Raw genomic sequence first — 25,130 nt, 5'->3', positions numbered from 1 at the left:
CTCCTGAGAGATTCCACACATTGCAGGGACCAGGAAATGTTTCTCTCTCGCCATCGTGAACATGATCAACCAAGCTGATCTCTTCCAACCTCTCATTTTCAATGATTGTATACAGTGTGCTCATTGTACCTTCTGTTCCTTGCTTTGTGACTACAGGAGCGGGGAAGGGTAGATCACATTTCACTTGATATTAGTCATTCCCCATTCCAATACAATTAATGGCACCCCTTTTTACACTAAGGACCAACCCTCGAAGTGCTGCACTTGAAGGTTCAATTTGTGCATAACTCAGTCAAAGTGAATGGTCACTGAGCTCCAGAACATCAACAGCAAAAGTATGTGTTTATTCAATTTAACTTGATTTAGTGAACAATATTCTGTGGTTGTGGGCGAATTAACTGACGTTGTGCAACTAACAGCAGCCCCAATTCATCAGCCTCACAATTTCACCTTCTTAAAATGGAATAATAAGAATGTTAATAGCGTAGCATCTATTAAAATAACCCATTTTAATTTCCCTCTTCCCTCCCCATTTATAGGTGGGTACAGAATGAGATAGTTCTATAACGTAGTGAAAGCTGCTGTTGTTATCCATAAAAAGAAGTATTGTCTTAAAGGAAAATAGGGAAAGGGGAGTATGTAGAGGCTATGTACCTACCATGTCAGTGGAAAGGCTTAGGTCTGTGTCTAGGCAACCATGTCTTTAATATCAGCATTTTACTCGTACAATACTGCAGATTTGTCATCTAAACTGTGCTTTTACCTTCCTTTAAAGCTCACTAAGTCCAGAACCTTCTCTTATCACTAACAGGCTAAGATTATTACCAGGCTCTCCATTGCGCAGGATAAAAAAAATTAATACTTTTCCTCCTAAGGTTTGTCTTGTCGCTTGGCAACAGCCTGGAAGGCCGATTAGAATTCAGTTCTTGTTTGCGGCTTTTAGTTCTGCTCAGTAAATTACATTTAATGTTAGCTGCCTGTATCCTCATCATTGAAATTCTTTACAAACAGCTCCCTGTGTTGCCATTGCCTACTGTGGACTGTTGGGCCTTGGCAACAGCCAGGGAAACTACTTCACAGACAAAGATTTCAACGGCAGACCACATGATGTCTAGCCTAAAGAATTTTTATACAACGACACGCAAAAGAGAGGGAAGTGTTCTCCTTTATTCTCCCCCACTGTGTCACCAATCAATTTGTACATTAAAAACACATCATATTGTTGATGATAGACAGGAGCGGGTCATGTGACCGGCGCACAGACACACTGGGTTGAATGGCGTAGTGTTGTTTTATTCTTTTTCTCTCAGCCCGTAAATGAAAGAGAAAGGGGACTCCTATAGCTCAACACAAATGGAAAGCTACATTCCGGCCGGCTAATGAGTTCAAGGTAAACATCAAAAACACATTTTACTACAACTGAACAAGCAGCCATTTCAGAGTACAATGTACTTGGGCTTTTTGAGTTTTATATGTACCATTATACAGAGTGTTATGATTTTATTAAACAAGCTTCAATAAGTAGACCATTTTAAATGCAATCCTGTTCCTTCTGCCTCCGGTTCTCAGTCATAAAGCAGCGTCATCTTGCAGCTCAACATCTTACTTTATATTTTCTGCAAGATTGAGGTGACAATGCCATTCCTGCTCACAAACACATCACACACCCGGCTGCTCTCGGCTGGGCTGCTGGAACGATTACAAACTGAAAACGGAGGTCCACTTTGGTTACCAATTGGTAACCAATTCTGTCAGCTCCAATGTCACATTATCATCCATCTGCTCCAAGAAGAGCATACCTAGTTTCTCCGACCTAACCTGATAGTCAAACGTCCCCCATCCCTGCTGGATATCAACTTCACAGTTTGGTATCACTGGTACATTTTGAAACTTTACCCTGCCTTCCAATATATGGATCATATTTCATTCACAAAGGCACTGATCCCTGGGAGATTCCAGTGCTCCCAACTTCCAGTTGGAGAAGCGCCCATTTACCACAGCTTGCTGCTTCCTGCCAATGTTTTATCCAAGGTGACACTGATCTTCCAATTCCATCAGCCTGAATTTCGTTAACCAGCCTTTTATGTGGCAGCCTGTTAAAAAAATCACTCAGTGATATATAAAAATATCACTTGGTCCTCAAGTAGTTCACTGGCCTGTTTATTGATGCTCCGCCTAACCGACATCTTTGTTATCTCATCACATTATCTTTGAGGTTGATTCTGAACCCCTTCCATTTTCCTATGAGGTTTTTATGTATCAGAATCTTATGGAACCTGTAATTTGAGCTTTCCTCCATTCCCTTCCTGGGTGGATTCTGGCTACCATGGGGTGGTACAGTGGCTCAGTGGTTAGCACTGCTGCCTCACAGTGCCAGGGACCCAGGTTCAATTCCAGCCTTGGGAGACTGTCTGTGTGGAGTTTGTACATTCTCCCTGTGTCTGCGTGGGCTTCCTCCCACAGTCCAAAGATGTGCAGTTTAGGTGGATTGGCTGTGCTAAATTGCCTGTCGTGTTCAGGGATGTGTAGGTTAGGGCATTAGTTGGGGTAAATATAAGGTAGGGGGAATGAGTCTGGGTGGGTTACTCTTCGGAGGTCAATGTGGACTTGTTGGGCCGAAAGGCCTGTTTCCACACTGTAGGGATTCTCTGGTTTGGGATCTGAGCCCACCCCAATCGACTTCCATGTTAATCTTCATCTCCCCCGGGCTACTGCAATGCTTCCTTCCACTTCTTCGGGTTCAGTTACTCTACCTTTCCATCATGTGACTCCAACCGTTCAGGACTCGATCCTGCTCTTCCGCTGCTACGCCAGGCTAAACATCACTAGGTAAGCCCACAGCCTCCTCCGAAGGGCTCAATGGGGCACTTGCTGTGAGTTCATTACTAGCAGCAATCCCAGTTGTCTCATCCCATTGACCTGTCCATCTGGCTGCAGGCTAATCGTGCCAGTCTTCTTCCTCTCCAACTCACCTTTGCTGACCCTGCGGACTCTGCCTCCTCTCACTCCTCTCTCTGTTCACTTTCGAGCAAGGTGCTTGCCCCTGGGGATAGGCTGAATCAACATCAAGACCTGAACAGAAGCCTGGCTGAGGGGTCTCGACAACTCCGTCCTTTAATGAGACCACCCGCCCAACTGCATCATCTTTCCATCGCTGGTCAGCAAAGATCATCACGGTGACACTGACCACCTCATCACCTCTCTTTCAAATCGTCAGCCTATGTCGGTCTCCAATGTACAATAAAAAATGTTATCACTGAGATTTCTTCACTGCTTCCCTCCTTCAATCGCTCCCAGTGATTGCAACCTCCGTCTCATCATGTTCTCTGTCCTCTTGAGTTCACTGCCCTCCTCTCCTCCTTAAATCCGTCCTTCCACATACACACCCCAACCCATATTCACAGGTCACAACCTTGTCTCACAAGGTCTTACCAGTCCCTCTGTATCAATGTCAGACCAGGCCAGTTCCAATCACTATTCCTCCACTGACAATTCTTTCCACTGTCAGTCCTTTGTCCATCCCTGAAAAACACTATTTCTCAAATTCACTTACAACTGCACTTCAACATCCCAACTACTTAGCATTTGGCCCCTTATTTGTCAACAATATTTCTGCAGCTACTGCTTGATTCAACTGTACCCTCCTCTCCAATTCACGGCCCAGTCCCCAAGAAACCATTCCTTCTTCCTCACGCTGCTCACTCCTCCAGGTTTGACACTCAACTTCCTTCCCTCAAGTTCAAAGGTCATTGACAATAAAGGGAATGGCGGACCACTGAGTTTCACCATCACTGGATCACTTAATGTGCTACTGGATTCTATCCTCATCCACTCCAGGATTCCAGGATCACCCTGGATTGCAAAAATTACTCTGCTTAAACCTCTCCCCCTTCCATCAATTCACATGAGGAGCTTGTGAATTTATTAGTCACCAAGAGCACCTGATCAATGGCCTTTGCCTTGATCTTCCTGCTTTTCCCCCTCCCCCAAATCACCCCAAACCAATCAGACCCTACTTCCTTTAAAGCCCTCCTCTAAACTCATACCTTCCCCTAGTCTTCCTCCTTCCCCTGGTCTCCCTCATTCCTTCCCTTAGTCTCCCTCATACCTTCCCCTAGTCTCCTTCATACCTTCCCCTTGTCTCCCACACATTTTTCAATAGTCTCCCTCATGCCTCCCCTAATGCCAACTTCAAACTCAATCTGTCATGAGACCCAGTTGTTGCTGCCTTAACTGGATCCGCACTAACCTACTGGGCACTGCCCACCCAGCTCCACATCAGCCGAAACTGGAAACTGCTCCCTTTCTTCAGGTGCTGTGCCTTTCACCTTTAAACATGCCACCATCAGCTCTCGCTTTGATAAGAGCAACCTTTGACCCCATTGCCCATGCAAAACATCAACCTTCCTTTCATCTCCAGATCCCTTGTTTCATTCTAAATCTAAGTCCATCATTCCCAGGACTCTGTTTGGATCTCTCCAGCCTAGCCCCATCCCTGTCACAGCAGGGCTCTTCTCAAAGTCACAAATGGCATCCCATGTAACTATGACAAAGGTAACCTTTCCTTCCTCATCCTTCTCAAGCTGCCGGCAGCCTTTGCCATGATCACTGATTCCAGCCTTCTCTGAAGGCCTCTCCACTGGGAAGCAGGTTACGACTGCTCTCACCTGCTCCCATTCCTACTATTCACAACAGAATCACTTGCAATGGCTTCCCTTCATGTGCACCATTACCACTGGTGTCCCCCAGTGATCTACCCCCTTACTGGGTCCTATCCACATCCCGGCCCCATGCTCCAGAAAGACTGTTCGTATTGACATAGGTGCTGACGCCACCCAGCTCAACCTGAGCACTATCTCTTTTGGAGTCCTCTGTTGCAAAATTCTCGAACTACTTCTCTGACGTCCAGTCCTGGACAAGATGAAATATCCTCCAATTAAGTCTGGGGGAGAATGAAGGCCTTGTTTACGGTGCCTGCTACAAACTTTGTTTCCTTGTCACTGAGTCCATCCCTCTCCCTGGCAACATTTGGAAGTCAACCAGTCTGTTCACAATCGTGGCGTCAATATTTGACTCTAGGATGGGTTTCTGTCCACATATCCCATGCCGTCAGTAAGATCATTAATTCTGCCTTTGTGATACTGCCCGACTTCACTCTTCCCTCAGCTCATCTGCTGTTGACATCTTCCTTGAATTCATTACCTTTGGTCTTGACTATTCCAAGGCATTCCTGGCTGGTTTCACACCCTTACATCCTCCAACCTCAGGTCATTCAAAACTCTGCTGCCTTCATCTTTACTCATCCTGAAACCTCTGCACCTCTGCGCTGGTTGACTTAGGTTGACTAGGACCCAATGGATCTCTTAACTTCAAAACTGAGCACACTTCTTTCCAAATCCCTCCATGCCCTGACCCCTCCCTATTTCCAGAATCTCATCCAAACCCAAAACCCTCTGAGATATCTGTAGTCATAGAGTCATAGAGATGCACAGCAAAAGCCACCCTTCACTGCCACCCTCTGTCTTCTACCTTCGAGCCAACTTTGTATCCAAATGACAAGTTCTCCCTGTATTCCATGAGATCTAACCTTGCTAACCAGTCTCCCATGAGGAACAGCATCGAACACCTTACTGAAGTCCATATAGAGCTGAAAATGTGTTGCTGGAAAAGCGCAGCAGGTCAGGCAGCATCCAGGGAACAGGAGAATCGACGTTTCGGGCATAAGCCCTTCTTCAGGAAGGCTTATGCCCGAAACGTCGATTCTCCTGTTCCCTGGATGCTGCCTGATCTGCTGCGCTTTTCCAGCAACACATTTTCAGCTCTGATCTCCAGCATCTGCAGACCTCACTTTCTCCTCCCTGAAGTCCATATAGATCACGTTCACCACTCTGCCGTCATCAATCCTCTTTGTTACTTCTTCAAATAACTCAATCAAGTTTGTGATTTCCCACACACAGAGCCATGTCCCTATCAGTCTATCCCTAATCAGTCCTTGCCTTTCCGAATATGTGTAAATCCTGTCCCTCAGGATTCCCTCCAACAACTTGCCCACCATCAATGTCAGACTCAACAGTCCATAGTTCCCTGGTTTTTCCTAACCACCTATCCTCCTCTAAACGCTGCTTCTTCAATATCTCCCGTTTAATTATCCAACATTGGTGGCTGCAGCTTCCAAGTCTCTTGCCTCTTTAATACATTATCCATACCTCACCACCTCTTTATTTCATCTTCCTCCTTTCAGTCACCCCCTAATTTCGACTCCTTGGGCAAAGCTTTCAAGCATCTGCCCTGATGTCTCCTGATGCGGCTCAGTGTCAAAGTTTGGTTTGTTCTGAATTGCCTCACTCTGTTAAAGTTAATACACCAAGTTGTTTGTGGTTGAATGTAAAAGATTTTCAGGAAAAAGAAATGGCAAAGTTAAGTGCTAGTGGTATTTACTTCCATTTCTCCTACAATTACCATGAGGCAAAAAGCAAGCACTGTGCACAAGAGGGGGCACAATTAATCAAAACGTGATGGCGAAATAGGAGAAGAACCTTATAAACATAAACAATATCACTCACAGTGCCATCTACACCCTCCAGTCCCTGTGGGGCCCAGTGAATGGGGATCATCTCAAATATACTAACGGATCAGGCTTTCCTTCTCTCCACCTGGACACAATGCTTGGAAGGGATATAGGCAATCACAAGAATTCACATTCCCTAAGGGCCACGTCCAACTGGGACCACAAATAGTCATTTGGCCTCAATGAGACCCATGAAGAGGATTCCTCAATATGGAAGCTCTGCCCCTCCACAGCTATGCTGACCACTGGGGTGACCCTGTAGCTCAAAAGCACTAAGGCCTTCCACAAATTAGCACAGGATCAGACAGGCCGCCTGACTGAGTGACTATCAAAGGAAGGGTGCTCATCATCTTACCTTTCATGCTGTTCATAGAGAGTGAGCGATCCCTGTCAATCACACCAGTGCCTGGTTTGCTGCTATTGTCTTTCTGCCTGGCCACTGCCACCGCGATGCCCACAGGTGGGTGCCGGACCTCCACCTCGCCCTGCGTCAATTTGGCGCTCTCCGGCCGCTCTGGATCCTTTTTCAGCTGCTTGCTGAGCTGTGGGAGCGGGAGGTGCTGCACCTTCAACATGCCGTGTTGCCCAGAGTCGGTCTTCACGTTGCCGAGTCCACCGAATGGGCTCTTCTTGCCGCTGCCGGACCTGCCCGCCGCCTCCTTGGCGAAGCTGCCGCTGTACTTGATGAGGCTCTGCATGGCCGAGACCTCACTGGGCGTACCCACCCCCGCTGACCTCTGCAGGGCCGCCGGCTCCAGGAAGCTCTTCTTCTGATCCTCGTCCGCTCTGCTGCTGTGACCGTGCTGGGCCGCCAGCGCTGCCATCTGGCTGGTGGCATACGTCGCCATCTCGAACGGCTTCCACTTTGGCTCCGGGGTGCCCGAGCGTTTCAGCTGGGACTGCTCCGAGTGCAACCTTGTGACATCCACCCCGTTGAATACCTTCGGGGAATCCTTCACCCCTGATCGCTGGGCCCTCTCCTGACTTCGGTGGTCGACCTCAAAGCTCGATCGCACCGGGTCTTTCAGTGTGGCGCTGCTCGAATGCACGTCCCTCGTTTCAGATGGGCTGAGGCCCGGTTTGCTCAGGAACAGCTCAGAGGTTGTGGGCCTCTTTATTGCTAGAGAGTTGGATCTAATAACCGACCCTTCCTCCCTCACATTATCCACCCTTTTAGTATCTGCGTGCACAGGCAGGTCCTGGGTCACCATTAACCGAGAGGATTCTGCCAGCGTCCTCTCCGAGGGGCACAGCAAACTGCCTGTCCTGTCACCAGCCACTCTGCTCATATCCTTGTCTTTGCACTTGTCACTCTTATTGTCTCTGGCCTGAGAGGCGATCTGAATGGGGCCGTTCCTGTTCTCGTAAAACCCGACCGAAGGCACAAAGGTAGGTGCAATAACTTTATGTTCCTTTCCTGGCTCCCTGGCAGTGGGGTAGATGGTGTAGATGCTGGAATGGACAGGAAGAGGAGGGAATGTGCTGGAAGGTGGCATCCGCGCTGTTTGAGAGGAGTGGGGTGACGGACAACCGCAGGAAACATGCAGAGTGCCAACCGAGGTCACCACGGTGTCACACTTGCGCGTCCGTTCTGCGTGAGCGTGCAGCAGAGGCCGCATGTTCTCGTCGTGCTTAGCAGAGTCTTTGGAGCATCTGTCCTGTTCGCTGCCGGGGAGTCTCAGTGAGGAACTGGAGCCACTGTTACAGTTGCTAAGAGACAGGGTCTGCAGAGGGTTCTTGGATTTTGGCTCTCCGTTCCCAGTTCCCCGGTTCGGAGAGTGACTGGTAAGAACTGTAGAGTGATGCTCACTAGTCTTGGCAGCTTTGTCAAGAAGGTGGATCCTCCTGTCGTTATCTGTCCGGCCTTCTTGTGTGAGGTCCACCACACTCCTAGGCCTGGATTCTTCCCTGGACTTCTCCTTCTTAGCCATGTTTACGTTGGTCTCAGTCCTGTACACTTTCTCTTTCGAGTCTTTCGCTGGATACCTCTCCGACTCTTTCCCACTTTTCTGCGGATGACACATTTCCTTTTCTCGCAGGATTGAGCCCGACGCATGATTGGACGTCGTCCTGGAGATGGCGGTTTGCGGGTGCGCAGCACCGTGAAGGGCTGATTGTCCTGCATGGCTGTGTAGGTAATATCCTTCTGGAATGAAAACAAACAGAGACACGCATGTCAACACATCATCAAATGGCAGCAGTATTCCTCAGCCTTCTCTAGGTGCACAAGGAAGACTGGACAGATCAGGGGCTTTTAGCTGTACGACCTTTTGCACTGCACTTCTGACTAAATGGTCATCAATTGGAAATGTGGGGCGGATTTACCGGAACTTGCTGGTTGGTCATGATATAGGAAGGATATAGATGTTTTAGAGAGGGTGCAGAGGAGATTTCCCAGGATGCTGCCTGGTTTGGAGGGCTTGTCTTATGAAGAGAGGTTGAGTGAGCTAAGGCTCACTAGAGAGAAGAAGGAAGAGTGGTGACTTGATAGAGCTGTACAAGGTAATGAGAGACATAGGTAGAGTAGACAGCCAGAGATTTTTCCTGAGGGCAGAAATGGCTGTCATGAGGGGACATAATTTTAAGGTGATTGGAGGAAGGTTTAGGGAAGGTCAGAGGTCAGTTCTTTGCACAGAGTGGTGGGTGCGTGGAATGTGCTGCCAGCAGTGGTAGTACAGTCAGTGACATTGGGGACATTTAAGTGACTGCAGGACAAGCACATGGACAACAGTAAATTGAGGGGTGTGTAGGTTAGGTTGATTTTAGATTAAGATAAATGCTCAGTACAACATTGTGGACCGAAGGGCCAGTATTGTGCTGTACTGTTCTATGTTGTATGGCTTTTGGGGGAAGGGCGACTAAAGTCATGCAGAAGTGACTGTGTCCAATTCCTGAGTCGGAAAACTGTACCGATTTAGCAGGAGTGACAGGGACCTGGCGAAGGTGTCAAGTGGGCGCATCAACGAACACTATTGGTAACTCCGCAACAGGTGGAGATCATTAAAAGAGGATTTGTAAACTTGCTGCATCTGGTAACATGGGTGAGATGTAGAGGCTCCTGCCCTGAGGTGGCGGGGAATGACTTGCACCCCATTCCTGCTGCTCCCATGGCCACCGCAATCATCAGTAGGGGCCTAGGGATAGGTGGCAACAGCATCTGCCTGAGTCATCCCTGTGAATGTGCAAACCAGGGCCCTGTGTCATCTTAGGTCAGTCCCATTCAGCAACGCGTCCAGCTGAAAGGCCTCCTCTGGGCTTCCCCACAAAACCAACGTGGCTGCTAAAAGCCGGAACGCCTCATTGACATTCTGCCAGCCTGGGGTGGTTGTCAGTCAGTCTGAGGGATATTTTTGGCATCCCACAGGATGGTAGCTGAACCCAAACTCATACTTCCTACCTGCTACCTGCTGGCTAAATGCCAATCTGACTTGACCATCGAAGCCGACCAGACCACCCAGGGAGGGGAACATGTCCAGAACAGGGATAGTGGCTCTGAGCAAAATACCACAAAGTGATGAAACATCAACTCCTGATCGTGTGCACAGTGTAGCATCGATCAATTTTCATTCTTTAAACACTGTTGAGTTCCAATACAGAAAAAAAAACCCAGAGCAGAGACAACCTAATGGGGTCATGCACCCACAGCTAGCAATTTAAATACCTCACTCACTGAATATTCGCTCAGGGCTGTACTAATTGGGAGGAATTCTATTCATATTCAGCTGAGCTACTCAATATGATGGAGGCAATTCCATTTTGCAAATTTCACTTCTTATCACGGCTTGGCATTGATCAATGGCCATAGATCAGTCTTATAGCCCCAATGAGTCCAGTCTCCGAGCTAAAGGATAATGAAAATACGGGATGCAGCTATCTCAGGCTGAATGTGGATCTCTTGTTAAACCCAGCTCCTGTGTTTCAGTACTGTGGCATGCAAATAGCTGGGTATCCATTTCCCAGCTTGTCGGATTTACTGGGAAGGCTCTGATTTAGTGCAGTCCTTTATCCTGAGATAAACTGTAACAAATGACTAGCCACAGATATCTTTTGTCCTCAAGCTGCATCACCAACACTAAGTCAGTGATGGATCCGGTAGATTTGCTTTCATACTATCGGTTAGGTTTCTAATAAATCTCTTGTCAATTTTGAGGCTTTGGAAAGAGAAGTACAGTCAATTATAGAAAAACATCAACTTTGATTGAAGTCTGCAGTTGTATTCCAATGTCTTGTGCTGAGATCCCAATCACTCTTCCTGCTGTTTATAGAAATTATGATCAAGACGTAAAGGGTAGAAACTGATCTGCGTGCTGTGCTTGTTTATTGGGCATAAAACTGGTTGGCAATCATGCCAATTTGGATTAGTGTGGTCTGTTTAGGACTTAATCTCACTTAAATACATGGGGGTCCATTTATTTTCAGCACCTTAATAGATACCTAAAATGTGTCTCTCTTAGGCTCCTTGCATCTATAAATTAAGGACCTAACGTTATTAAACAATCCCTTTCCTGGATTTGTTAGTAAGTTAAGATGGAGGGTCTTCCAGCCATGAATGAAAAGTCAAGCTGTCTTTTTTTCAAATTCCTGAGGAGCCAAGAAGGGTATTACTAAAATCTACAGACATCACAATCCAGTTGCTCCTATTAGGCCTTATCCAAGGCCAGCTGTCAGCCTTGTAATGGCCCAGAACTGGTTACAGCTTTGCTGCCAAACTGCTTGGGGATGCACAGTAGGTATCCTCTGCCTGTTGGTCTCAGTATATTGAGGGCCAATTTTGGTCAGGCCTTAGGCCTACCCATTCCAGCACAGTGATTGCTACGTGTGCTTAGTTCCTGCTGCCAGGCATGTTCTCAACTTTGAAAGATTCAAGTCTTAAATAACACAAAAAAAAAACCTTTTGGAATGCTTCAAATATCCATTCCTTCAATATTTGGGGAGTATAAATGATATAATTTTAAAAACGACACCGAAGGAGAGCTGCGCAGCAAACATTAATTTGGAGTGGAAACCGAAAGTGCTGGAAATCCACAGCAGATTTTATGAGGAAGATAAATTAATCTCAAGGGGGCCAGTCAAAATATTAACCAATCATTCTCTCTCCGCAACTGACCCATCTGCTTTGTCTTTAACATTTAATTATTTTTGCATGTTCATCCAATTTGTTTTTCTTGCTCCTCAGTATTATTGTTTGCAAAATGTGCATTTTGGCTAGTAACAAAATGCGAAAAGAGAACATGTTTGGTGAACGCAAACGAATGTTGGGTGCATTGGCGTTTTAAGTTGGAAAACAAAATGTAGATGAGAGGATATCTCAACGTAAGCATTTCACAGCAAAGAGAATGATACATTTCTAGATAGATTTGCACACCATTTGTGGCAGTGTCTGCTATGAAGTCAGGTTTTATAAAGGCAAATTGAAACATTCCAGAGCAAGATCCCTTAACGGATCATGGCATATGCTCCTACTGAGAAACAATCAGAGGTCTGGTTTCCAAAACATCAAAGCTCTGTTCAATTTCTCTGACTCTTATTTCCCAAGATCAGCAAGGAAGCTCCCCAGGATATCAATCTAACATTGCAAGCCATATCATTTGACTGGTTGCTTAAATTGATAAGATTCCAAAGGTACCAAAAAAAACTGGAACATTGCAATCCATTTGATTATGTGTAAAGCTTTCAACTTCCATCTTTATGTCCTTTAGTTACATTCTAAGCATACAGTTAAATAATTCCTTGTTAAAGGAATTCAATTGGCTTGATATGAATCTTCGTATATTTACTATCTCTAAATGGAAAAGATCTTTGGGTTTACAAGTCTGGTCTTGCTGATTATAACTTGCCAGTAATTTCCTTGATTCTTCCATTTAAATCTACAATTACAAAGATCTGCCCAACAGCAATAATCCATGATATGCAGCATTTCAATATTAAGATTGCAGCCTCTTTCAGTCTGTCACCATAAATAAGCATTCCAGATGACCACCATTTTATTAATCTACTGCAGTTAGTCCATAACTGCACCAAGGCTTCTTAAAATCTTGACATCATTATAAAGGTTTACAGAATCATGAGGGGCATAGATAGGGTAAGTAAAAAAGGTCTTTTCCCTGGGGTGGAGGAGTCCAAAACTAGAGGGCATAGGTTTAGGGTGAGAAGAGAAAGATATAAAAGGGATCTCAGGGGCAACTTTTTCACGCAGAAGGTGGTATGTTTATGGAATGAGCTGCCAGAGGAAGCGAAGGAGGCTGGTAAAATTGCAACATTTAAAAGGCATCTGGATGGGTACATGAATAGGAAGGGTTTAGGGGGATATGTACCAAGTGCTGACACTAGATTAATTTAGGATATCTGGTCGGCATGGACAAGGTGGACTGAAGGGTCTGTTTCTGTGCTGTACATCTCTATGAATTTATTTCCCTGAGAAAGTGAGGACTGCAGATCAGAGTTGAGGGTGTGGTGCTGGAAAAGTACAGCAGGTCAGGCACCATCGAGAAGCAGGAGAGTCAACGTTTCTGGTATAAGCCCTTCATCAGGAATTCACAGCAAAGAGAATGGTACGTTTCTAGATAGATTTGCACACCACTTGTGGCAGTGTCTGCTATGAAGTCAGATTTTATAAAGGCAAATTGAAACATTCATTTCCCTGACAGTCTGCTCAACTAGATTCATTAACCAGCCTTGAAAGATACTGTTTATCCAGTGACGTAACCAGAATGGGGCTGGTTACACATGACATTGAGTAAATGGTCGGACTCTGTTATTCTGCCATTCCAGAGCTTTATAGTGCCAAGGCTTTAGTTTCCCTATATGACAACATCTCGAAGGACGAAAGAGGGAAAAAAATGGAGTGAACAGGCTAACAGAAACGGGCACTGACCTTTCTGAGACTCGAACAGACTATGCTGGCTGAGCTGAGCTAGAATCGGACTGCCGCTGCTTGGGTGCTCCAAGTGACCGAGTGGAATATATGGAGGGTAAAGACCGCTGGACAGGTGCGAGTAACCTGCAAAAGTGAAGAACAACATTTTACACTCACATCAGATGGTACACTTCCACATTATACCAGATACCATCACAATCAGGTACAATTCCCGGTCAGAGCCTCGTTTTAATAGTAAAGGGAAGAAACTGAATTCAACTTCGGTTGTGCGTTTTCCAGTCTCAGGATATTCCAAAGTGCTTTGTAGCCTTTGAAGTGCTTGGGAAGTCCAGTGACATAGTGTGGCAGCTATTTTGCAAACACCAAACCTCCCATATACAGCGATCTGATAAATGATATTGTCATCACATTTCAAGATGTTGGGTGCAGGATAAATATTGGCTCGAACGCCCTCGGTTTACCCTTTGAAACACTGCCGAGGAGCTTCAACATCCATCCCAACAGGGTATACAGAGCCTTGGTTTCACGTCTTCTTGAAAAGACAGCATCTCTGGCACTGTGGCACTCCCTCAGTGCTGCACCACCGGAATATGCTTACAAAGTCTTTCAACTGGGGATGTTCGGAGGGGTCTTGAGGAGTGAAATATTTTCACCATCAAAATGGGTGTGTGCGTCACAACAAATGTTTTTGCTCACTAATTCAATACAAAACCATAAAAAAATGTTTTTTGGGGGTGGTCACTTCTTTTTAAAATTGGGAAGTGATGAAAAGCCATGACTGGATAAAGCAATCAGAAGCAAGAATTATAGAATTCCTACAGTGTGGAGGCAGGTCATTCGGCCTATGCCGACTATCTGAAGAGCATCCCATCCAGACGCACACCCTCTAAACCCACAACCATACATTTCTCATGGCTAATCCACCTAGCCTGCACAAGCCTAGACACTGCAGGCAATTTCTTATGGTCTGTCCACCTCACCTGCACATCTTTGGACTGTGGAAGGAAACTGGAGCACCCGGAGACACAGGGAGAATATGTAGCAAGGATGGAATCGAACCCGGGTCCCTGGTGGTATGAGGCAGCAGCACTAACCACTGAGCCACCTCTCTCAAGATATAATTCTTCAGAATGTTCACTGTCATAGAATAATTGGATACAGTGGCTTGCAAAAGGTGCTTAACTGGAGTGGGGTGGGGTTGGAGGAAGGGGGAGACACTTGAATCAATGAAGCAGATAATTTACAAATTGTTCTCTCCATGTGCACATGGCAATCAAATTAACATGGATGCTGTTCGGTAATACAAATTAAGTACTTTGTCAAACCTGCCAATAGACTGTGCTATCTTCAGTGGAGGCCAGATGAAGAAGGGTGGGTGGGGTACAAGAAGGTTAAAAGTTCAAAGGTCATGTCACCGGGACTAAACAAGTATTAGCAAAGGTCAGAGCAGATGTTTGACATCAACCCATCTCCAAAGCTAGGTGCCAAGGAAGACAGACTGGATAAAGATAAGCTATTTCCACTGGTTGGGTATTCTAGAACTAGGTGGGGGTATAGTCTGAGAATTAGGACCAGACCGTTCCAGAGAGGTAATAGATAATATGCTACACTGCCAGAGTGGTAGATGTTTGGAACACTCTTCCACAAATTGTTTATTTTAAATCTGAGAATAGATATATTTTTGTTAAGCAAAGGTATTCCAAAGGCCAGAGTATGGAGTTAGACCACAGATCAGCCATGATCTCAGCGAATGGTGGTACAGGCTCTGAGGGGCTGAATGGCCTACTTCTGTTCCTATGCTCAACAGAGACCCATCAGTGCGTTGAAAAATCTACCTTGTCAGTTCACCAAGGTCCACCACTTAACTCATAAACAAGGACTGAAGTGAGTTGGGTTTTCACTGACCTTCTTTTGCCTTTCAAGGATGAAATCTTTAGAGTGACAGGTTATGCAACAGCCAGCTTTACCACGCTCATTAATAACTCCACACTCGACAGGAGCTTGCCAGTGCTCACTCGAAGGCTTCCACGTGCCAAACTAGACTGACAGCCGAATCCAGCCAACTTGGAGCGGGAAGATGTAGGGAGCCTCAGGGGTTTTGGTTCGGAGAAACAGATGTTTCTGAAGAGTTTTCAGAACTTTACAAACCTTAATGGTTAGGTCTCAACTAAAAGTACTGCATCTGATTCTGGGCATCACGCTTTAGGAATGATGTCTAGAGCTTGGAGAGGGAAGGGGGAGGTTTACAAGGGCAGCACCAGACATGAAGGGCCATGCGGGTGATAAGGTGAAGAAGCCATTTTTCTCTGAGCTTTTTTTCTTCCCTTAGGACAGAGACAATTCAATGAAGATTTAATGGAGGGATTCAAAATTACAAGGGGCTTTGGTCAGGGTAAATAGGAAGAAATGTCTGATACTGACAGAAGGATGGGTCCTCAGAGGTTCATTGGTTTAAAAGAACTGGCAAAAGGGACAGAGGAAGATGAGGAGGCAATTTTTTTTTAACAAACCAGAAGGTGCTAGAAGCAACCTCCCACAGAACTTGCAAAGAGATATCGGATGTGTATTTGGAAATTGAGAAATGTGTGGCTCGATGTTCCGAGAGTATGGACAGCTCTTTCAAGTCACTGACACAATGGGCCAATGGCCTCCTTTGCTGCACTGTTCTTTGACTGAGCTTTAAATATCTTCGTTCAATATTCAGAACAAATGAAACAGCAGTTGAGTTTACAGTGAGTAGGATGTCATGATCTGTATCACTTAAACACATTTTCCGGTCAACAAATAAGTGAACAATCAATCCATGGACAAATGAAAGTACAGCAGGAGTAAAGTTACGCGAATGTGAGGACTGCAGATGCTGGAGATTAGAATCGAGTGTGGTGCTGGAAAAGCACAGCAGGTCAGGCAGCATCAGAGGAACAGGAGAATTGACAATCCGGGCAAAAGCCCTTCATCAGGAATGGGGTATAGTCAGCTATCCCACTCCTAAAAGGATGGTGCACTTTCCAGCGAACGTGACAGGATTGTATACATCGTGCACTAGTTAAGTCCTGCACCCTGCTACCCCCTTAAAGCTCTTCTCTGTCAGCTACACACTCAAAACCACGATATCCTTCCACACACTGCACTTTCCATCCCCCGAGCTGCAACAGAACTCCGACAAGCTGAGGCTCTAAGATGAGCGCAGGCTTTTCCTTTAAGTACAAAAACAAATGTGAAACATACAGCAAGTTTGACTTGAGGTTCCTTCGGGACCGTGTGGGTCTAACATCATGCACATTCACCCAATTAAAAGCACCCCCCCTCCCCCCCCCCCCACTTCTTCCTATAAGTGCTCTGCTCTGTGAGGGTCTTTTCCGCTTGTGTAACTGCAACCCAGCCCCCTAGGCAAATGCGAGGCTCTCTGTATGGCAAAGTTGTAACAGGCATCAGACATGTCACATCTGCTTACTGAGATATCCCTCACAACCACTCAGGATAGTCTTATTCACTCTTCTGTTAATAAAGGAAATCTCCTTACAAATTAGCATGTGCCTGAATATTCTGCGAAAGGAGATGATGTAGCAGCCAGTGGTCACATAAAACTTCCCCAGAAAAGAAAATCCATTTCTCTCTCGACATTAGCTTGATTCCCCAAGTGCAGATTGTAAATCATAGTATGCCAGATGTTTCACATTGTGCTATACCCTGTCACACAAATCAGCAGCACAGGAAGGCAACTACAGGGTCTGCAGTTCTACTAATGATTTTAATGCTCCCCCGATTAAATACTAATTTACAGAGGCCTGATCATCTGGGAGAGTGCTTCGCAAATACAGGCGTTGACCAGTGTGTCATCTGTTCCTACCAATTTCTTTCTGCTCATGTATCAAATGAGGCTGCACTCATCTCCTGCTGCACAATCTCACCAGCAGTTGTTTCTTTTTGGGGCGGAACACAGCCGTTTCTTAGAAACACAGGGCGCAGCAAGAGACCATTCAGCCTGTCTTGCCTGTGCCTGAACTTCACAAAATAATCCCATTGCCCATACACTTTCTCCATCTCCCTGGCTTCTCAGTGCATGTGCTAGCACAGGGAGTGGTTGAAGCGAATAGCATTTAAGGGAGAAGATGAATGAGTCAGTCAGGGAGAAAGGTATGCGATGGCATGCTGATGGTGTTGATGAGAGGTGAGCCAGCACAAAGCAAATGGATTGAATGGTCTTTTTTTCTGTTGCAAACTCCAGGTAGCTGTACACAAGCAATCAGTCATTCAATTCACTTTTGAATCGGTCAGCATCAGACAACATGTTACAGATCGGAATGACTTGCTGAGAAAATATAAAGAAATTCTCATCTTTCTCTGGTGCTTTTACCCAGTATTTAACTCCGCAGGTTACCAACACCAGTGGAACGAGCCGTTCTCCTTACTTGTGTTAACAAAGCCACGCCTCATCTTGCCCACGTGAATCTCTCCCTTTCCCTGCCCTGAGCAGTACAATTCCATCTTCTCTTGTCTTGCTGCCTAACTGGAGTTCCTCATCCCTGGTAACCATCCTGGTCTGAAGGCACAACACCAGGATGGAGACTGAGTCAGTCCACAGGCTGCTATTTCACCAGTCCCACTGCATGGAACTTCAAAGTAGCCCTTCAGCTCTCTTGGGAACTCAAGGGAGACTCAATGGGAAAAAAATAAGGGCAGGGAATCCACAGCAGAGAAACTGCGATAAGAACCTTGTCAAAACAGTACTTGCTTTACAAAAAAAAATCCAGAACTGAGAGTCTAATAAAAGCTGCCCCTATTATTTCATACTATAATGAACTGCTTCCTTTACTAAAAAAAATTGCCAATCACATGATCAGAATAATTGGTTATTTTTAGTTTCACACAATCGCCTGGGCTACTGTTTGAACAAGATACTATAATGCAATGGAGACCACAAGAGAATCTGTGACATTTTAATCCGATTGAGTTGGAGAAAAATCTAAAGGAAATAAATTACGTTCGCTCTGTCTAATTGGATTCAGTGTTCGGTTCTAACAATGAATAAAAGTTCTCTGTGGGAGAAACGTGTTCCCTCCTCTCAGGCTTATACCCTGTCACCTGTAGGTTTGCAAATGGAGCAAGAGGTAACGATGGGAGCCACATATGGCCCTAATAATAATCCTTTCCAGCAGGAATGGCTGGGTAAACTAATAGTAGATGATTTCCCACTCCACAATCTAGAGGTGACAGGGTCACATGTCACATACCAATGGATATCCAGTTGGGAATCCGATAACGTGCACAGCTCTCAACCAAACCTGAAGTACATAGCTGTAATTTTATCCCCCTGTCCTTTCAATATTTGCATGATCACACTTTTCAAAAGTAACTCCAATTTTTTTCAAGAAACACAGTTATGTTTATATGTCAGTAATGGCATTAGTATTATATGTAAAACAATTGTTAAAACTCTTGTTCAGTTACTTGCTGGGAATTTCATTTCAATGGAAACAAATAATAAAAATAGGAAGCACCTGCAATTCTTTTGTTGAAAACTGGATTTACTTTCTCACCCATTTGTTTCAATCGGAAATAGATGCTTGAATTTTATTGAAACCCTGCTGTATTTATGCAGGGCCACTGTTTCCAGTTTTGGCTGCCATTGGTGGGAAAGGGTCAAAGGTCATAGACAACAATGTTCCGCTGGGAAGGGGTTAAAGCAGGGTTCCAACTTGCCTGATTTCCCAAAGAATCAAAGACTGCACTGATTATAAATTCAGCTCGCCTCAGATTTGTCCTCCGGTTATCTGCTTTGCTGAACTGGAGAACAATCATTTTGGTCCCAAAGGGGTGATTTTAAACTCAGGATTAAAACCCAATTTCCTTCTCCCAGTGTTTACCTTAGGAGGAAGTGCATTTATGTCAACCTTTGTGTTTAGCGTGCCATCCGTGAAACAACCTCTCCCCAACTCAGAGTGGATTAAAGGTTCAATTGAAACTTTAATGCGGGTAGCGAAGCCTTGAAACGTCCAAGGAGGGCAGGCTATGTGTTCCTTCAAAGCACCTTGTAAACACCCTCTCCTTTTCTGCCCTCAGGCTGTCTCAACCTGGAGGCCAGACAGTATAGGAGGAGGGAAGGGAATTAAGAACTGTTGCCTCTCAACACAAACCTGAAATCACTCCCTATGAGGAGGGCGCTTCGTTGTTTATGGCAATGGTACCATGCTTTAACCTCACGCACATTTCAAGTTTGTCAACCATCATTAAGACAGCCTCCTGGTTGTTGCAAGCAATTTTCAGCAATGGACTGTCATGCTGGGGGCCTTGAGGATGAAGTAGTTGCCATTTATTGATTGCAAACAGCAGTGCTGCTATCTCAGCAATAGGGGGCACTCTTTCAGAGGTTGATACTCTGAGAAAATTGTGACTCTGAAGTCAACTTACTTATTCTGGAATCCACCTCTCATTGAAAATACCATGTTCAAAAGGTGAAAACAGGATTTTGTTTTACCTCAGACACTGACCAGGTACAAACCCATGTTGTTGAATGTCATTAGCTTAAAAAAATCCATTGGAAAGAGCCAAGTGCAGGAGCCACTGATAATTACAATTTCAATCAGCAGTTTCATTGGAATTCTTTCTCAGGGTCACACTGAGGAGTCAAATTAAAAGGATTTTTTGGGGTAGATGAAGGAAATTATTTGTGAAGGTACAGAGAAAAAGGGAACATGCTTTTAAAATGAGAATTAGGTCATTCAACATTTAATGCCAGAAAGCACTTCTCTACAAAAAGAAATCACAAAACTTGGAATTCTCTTCCCCAACGTCCGGGGGGGGGGTGCGGAATTAACTGAGTATTTCAAAGCTGGGATTGTTCAATTGCTGTATGTTAGTTTTAGGGAATATGGAATCAATGTGGAAATTAGGATCAGTCACAGAGTTGTACAACACAGAAACAGACCCTTTGGTACAACTCATCCATACTAACTAGATATCCTAAATAAATCGAGTCCCATTTGCCAGCACGTGACCCATATCCCTCTAAACACTTCTGATTCATGTACCCACTCAGACGCCTTTGAAATGTTGTAACTGTACCAGCCACCACCACTTCCTTTTGCAGCTCGTTCCATGCATAAACCAAACGTTGCCCCTCAGACCCCTTTCAAATCATCCCCCTCTCCTCTTAAAGCGATGCCCTCTCATTTTGGACTCCCTTACCTTGTCTATTTATCCTATCCATGCCCTTCATGCTTTTATAAACGTCTATAAGGTCACCCCTCAACCTTTGATGTTCCGGGGAAAAAAGCCCCAGTCTATTCAGCCTCTCCCTATCGGTCAAACCCTCCAATCCCGGTAACATCTTTGTAAGTCTTTTCCGAAACCTTTCAAGTTTAACAGCATCTTTCCTACAGCAGGGAGACCTGAACTGAATGCAGTATTCTAAACATAGCCTGGCCAACGTCCTGTACAGCCCCAACATGACATCTCAACTCCTACAATCAATGCACTGACCAATGAAGGCAAGTGTATTAAATGCCTTCTTCACTAGTCTGTCTATCTGTGACTCCACTTACAAGGAACTATGCACCTGCACCCCTAGGTCTCTTTGTTCAGCAACACGGCCCAGAGCCGTACCATTAAGTGGATTAGACCTGCGCCGATTTGCCTTACCAAAGTGAAACAGCTCACATTTATCTAAATTAAACTCCATTTGCCACTCCACACCCCAGTGGCCCATCTGATCACGGTCCTGTTGTACTCTGAGATGACGTTCCTCACTATCCACTACAATTTCGGCATCATCTGCAAACTTATCAACTGGACCTCCTACATTCACATCCAGATCATTTGTATAAATGATGAAAAGCAGTGGACCCAGTACTGATCCCTGTGGAACACCCCTGGTCACAGGCCTTCTGTCTGAAAAACAACCCTCCATCACCACCCTCTGTCTCCTACCATCAAGCCAATTTTGTATTCCTCTGGATTCCATGTGACCTAATATTACTAACCAGTCAACCACGTGGAACCTTGTCAAACACCTTGCTGAAGTCCATATAGACAACGTCCACTACTCTGCCTTCATCAATCTTCTTTGTCACCTCTTCAAAAAAACTCTGTAAAGTTAGTGTGACATTTTGACTAAGGGTGGGGGGGGGGGGGTGTTGAGGGAAGAGGCTTGAGAGATTGAATGTCACTTCTGCAACATGAGAGCCTTTTGAAGATTCTTGGCTGTCAAGATAAAAGGCTGAAATATTGGTGCAGTGTTGCAAGGAGGGATAGGGCAGGAGAAGGTGGAATTTGCCTCAGTCCTGTGTTGTTGATATAAGGTGGTTGTGATTTGATGCGGGAGGGAGATGCCCACTGTTTTCACCATGACTGGCACTCACCAATATAAAATGAACCCATTCAGCAGCAGCAGGTTCACCTTCCCCTGGGGTTCTGCCTTGTCTTGCAAGATAAACAAGACATGCAGCTTGTTATGCCCTCATCGCACTCTGTCCTGCTTATAACACAAAAGTGCTGATTGTCCACTCCCCATACTGTCCCCATTACCACACTTCATTGGCAACTGAGTATGGAACATTTAAAAGGAGGCAGCAAAAAGTGTAGATAAAAGGCTGCTTCTATGTTGTTATACGTCAGTGCACTAACTGAAGGCACTGGATCAGCAGAGGAGTCAACTTACAATGAACGTCATCAGCAACTTTCTCAAAAAAGCATAGCTGGCTTTCTGCAGCCCCCTCAGCCTTGATATGTCGTGGGTCATTAACACCAGCATTCCCAATGCACAATGGTAAAAACAATGACTGCAGATACTGGAAACCAGAGTCTAGACTAGAGTGGTGCTGGAAAAGCACAGCAGGTCAGGCAGCATCCGAGGAGCAGGAAAATCGACGTTTCGGACAAAAGCCCTTCATCAGGAATGCTCTCATTTATCTCCCCACTCTGCAGGCACCCTGCCTCTATTCCTGATGAAGGGCTTTTGTCCGAAACGTCGATTTTCCTGCTCCTCGGATGCTGCCTGACCTGCTGTGCTTTTTCAGCACCACTCTAATCTAGACCCCCACTTCCCAATGCACAATACCCACTGTGAACCAGAACAAACCCCTCTTGGGAATATTCTCTATGTTGGAGTCTGTCTCTCCTCCGCCTCATGTGGCTTCACAGAGATGTAAATGAAAGGAGGTAAGAGAAACAGCAACAAATCAAGCTCCTGCTAAATGGGAAACAGAAGCCATTGACCAATCCGCCATCGGCCATGGATCAGCAACTCAATTCTGAGGCACAAGCTTATGCATTTTAAGTCCAGTATAGAGAGACACACGCAAACTGGGTTGACCCACAGCTGGAAGGTAAGGCACCATTGGAGGCACCACTTTCTGATGAGCCTTCAAATCAAGGTTCTGTTGGGTTGGTATAAAGCATCCTGTTACATTCTGTGAAGAAAAGTAGAAGAATTCTCCCAGACATTGACAGTAATATTTACCTCTCCACCAACATCCCTGAAAAGAGATGATGTTGCAATTATTTCATGGTTACCTGTAGATCTTCACTGTGCTCAATCTGGTCGCTGCACATCCTACTGCTTTGCTTTTATTTGTTAGTGGGCAGTGGGCATCACTCGCCAGTATTTATTGCCCATCCCTAATTGTCCTAGAAGAGGTGGTGGGAGCTGTCTTCACCAACCTCCACAGTCCTTTGGGTACAGGTACACCCACATCGCTGTGCAGGGGAGACTTCCAATAGGATGATCAAGAAGAAGTAAAGGGATGGTGCTTTAGTTCCAAAACCATGGGTGGCAAAGAACACACACTTGGTGACATTCCCATGTATCCTCTGCCCTTGTCCTTCTAGGGAGTAGAGGTTTCAGGTTTGGAAGATCATGTCATTGGCTGTGAAGTATTTTGGGACATCCTGGGGTAGCAAAAGATGCTGAATGGATGCAGAGAGAGCAATGGGTGGGGTACCAGAATCTGGAGCTCTCAGAGATTTGTATGGCCGGTGGTAAGAGAGAGAAAGGCTGTGGAGAGATTGGAACCTGTGCCTCTGTAAGTGTTCAAGTTGTTGCTGTGGGCTAAGAGCCAATGTAAAGAGCATTGAGCGTGATAGGTGATGAGGATTTTGTGAAATATTATGAAGTGAGGAGCAGACATTTGGATGAATCGAACTTTATGAATGAAAGGCCAGCTGATGCAAGGTTGGAGTGGTTGAGCATGGAATTGGTGAAGACATGGAAGAGAAGGGTGGGACTAAGTGAGGGAAGTCCCGTGCAATTTTGAGAGGTGACATGATGCGGGCGACGTGGTCGAGATGACGCTGGAAAAGGAGGATGCGTGTCTCACAGAGGATGTGGTTTCTTGATAACTGCCCATTGATTCCTGTCGGAACAACACTCTGAAGGTCAGGCAATGACCGAATCAGGCATAGCTGGACTGTTACCACAGGTACACGGCTGAGGTCTCTGTTGCCAATGTGAAAGAGCTATTGGATAAGGGAAGCTCTTGATAAAAACATACTCCAGGATGAGTCAGCATCTCTGGGAAATGAGCTGTGCATTGGAAAAGAAGCTAGTATCCCTATAGCTTTGCATCATAGTTTTGCACTAAGTCATTAAATAAAATTCAGGTCTACTGCCAGAGCACTACTGCGTTCCTCAGATAGTTTCCACTATAAAATGCAACAGGCAGTCTTTAATATGTTCTCAGGAATATATTAGTATCAGATTGAGTGAGCCCCACTTGGTGTGCTTAGCTGAGTTTCAGCCAATGTAAAGGGAGACTGCCAAGCTAATGAAAAGCACATATGCAAGCTCTGTTTTTAGGTTTGTTCATTTGGCACCATCCTGCCTCTGGTGTCCTATAAAACAGACCCCAGATAGCCAAAAGGCAAGTGTACGCACCGCGGTAACTGGGCTCATGGTGACTCACCGGAAACTAGTCAAAGAGCTCTGTTTTCCGAATATACTACATCATCTGATTGTGTAATCGAGTACAACCCCAGAAATTCTGAGTTACAGCCTGACACCAGTCCCTCGGCAGACCTGCTCAGGTTCAGTAACCCTGTTCCTTTCAAATACTCTCTCTTCAGAAGTCAGAATCAGAGTTTCAGAATCAATGGAGGTCTAATTACTCAAAAGTATAATTAAGTAACCACCTACTAAAGTTAAAATCACTGGTATAAACCATAATTTGTTTTATAGTGTTATTAATAGTAATCCACCAAAAATCAGCATGTGTTGTGGTAACACTAACAAGATCATAAACCATGAGAATCCAGCATTCCTGCTCAGTACTTAACTGCAACAAGATTGGTGGAACCATGAACACAGCAATTCAAGTGGAATCCTGCACTCAGCAGTGCACGCTGGAAGGGGTTAATTCACAGATGGATGGCTTGTATTTGAACAGAGAAATGGGATTCGTTACAATAAGTGCATGAGTCACTGCTGAACAACAGAAAGTTTGGCCTGAGTTAAGTCTGATTCACTGTCTGCCAACCACACCTAGGTTTTATGGTAAAGCAAACTCAACAAACAAGGAAAGACCGGGCTTGGCTTGAGGACATGGATCTAATGCTGTAAAAACAAGACCTTTGCAGTTATTAAAATGGCTTAATTAACCCTTCAGTGACTCATCTCACCTCTTTCCTGCCCTGTTCCGTCCCTGATTGAATTGGCTGACACACTGGACTCACTTTCATACATTTTTTTGT

At 45.3% G+C, this 25,130-nt stretch overlaps 1 protein-coding gene across 11 annotated transcripts in view; it reads right to left on the bottom strand.

Annotated features, from left to right (window-relative positions):
* The window catches only part of tnrc18 (trinucleotide repeat containing 18), a 179,791-nt gene that overhangs the window by 94,249 nt on the left and 60,412 nt on the right, over positions 1–25,130 (bottom strand). For all 11 annotated transcript variants that reach the window (XM_087997943.1, XM_087997941.1, XM_087997949.1 and 8 more), the window contains 2 exons: positions 13,443–13,568; positions 6,924–8,714 (listed from right to left, as the gene is read on the bottom strand). In XM_087997943.1, coding sequence (XP_087854069.1) covers positions 6,924–8,714; positions 13,443–13,568 — 1,917 coding nt within the window. The remainder of the gene's footprint in view (positions 1–6,923; positions 8,715–13,442; positions 13,569–25,130) is intronic.

This window comes from Chiloscyllium plagiosum, unplaced genomic scaffold, assembly GCF_037043375.1.
Source record: "Chiloscyllium plagiosum isolate Xiang-an unplaced genomic scaffold, Cpla_swu_hap1 HiC_scaffold_20, whole genome shotgun sequence".
Lineage (NCBI taxonomy): Eukaryota > Metazoa > Chordata > Chondrichthyes > Orectolobiformes > Hemiscylliidae > Chiloscyllium > Chiloscyllium plagiosum.
The sequence above is the reverse complement of the archived record's forward strand: the minus strand, read 5'-3'. Positions and strand labels throughout refer to the sequence as shown.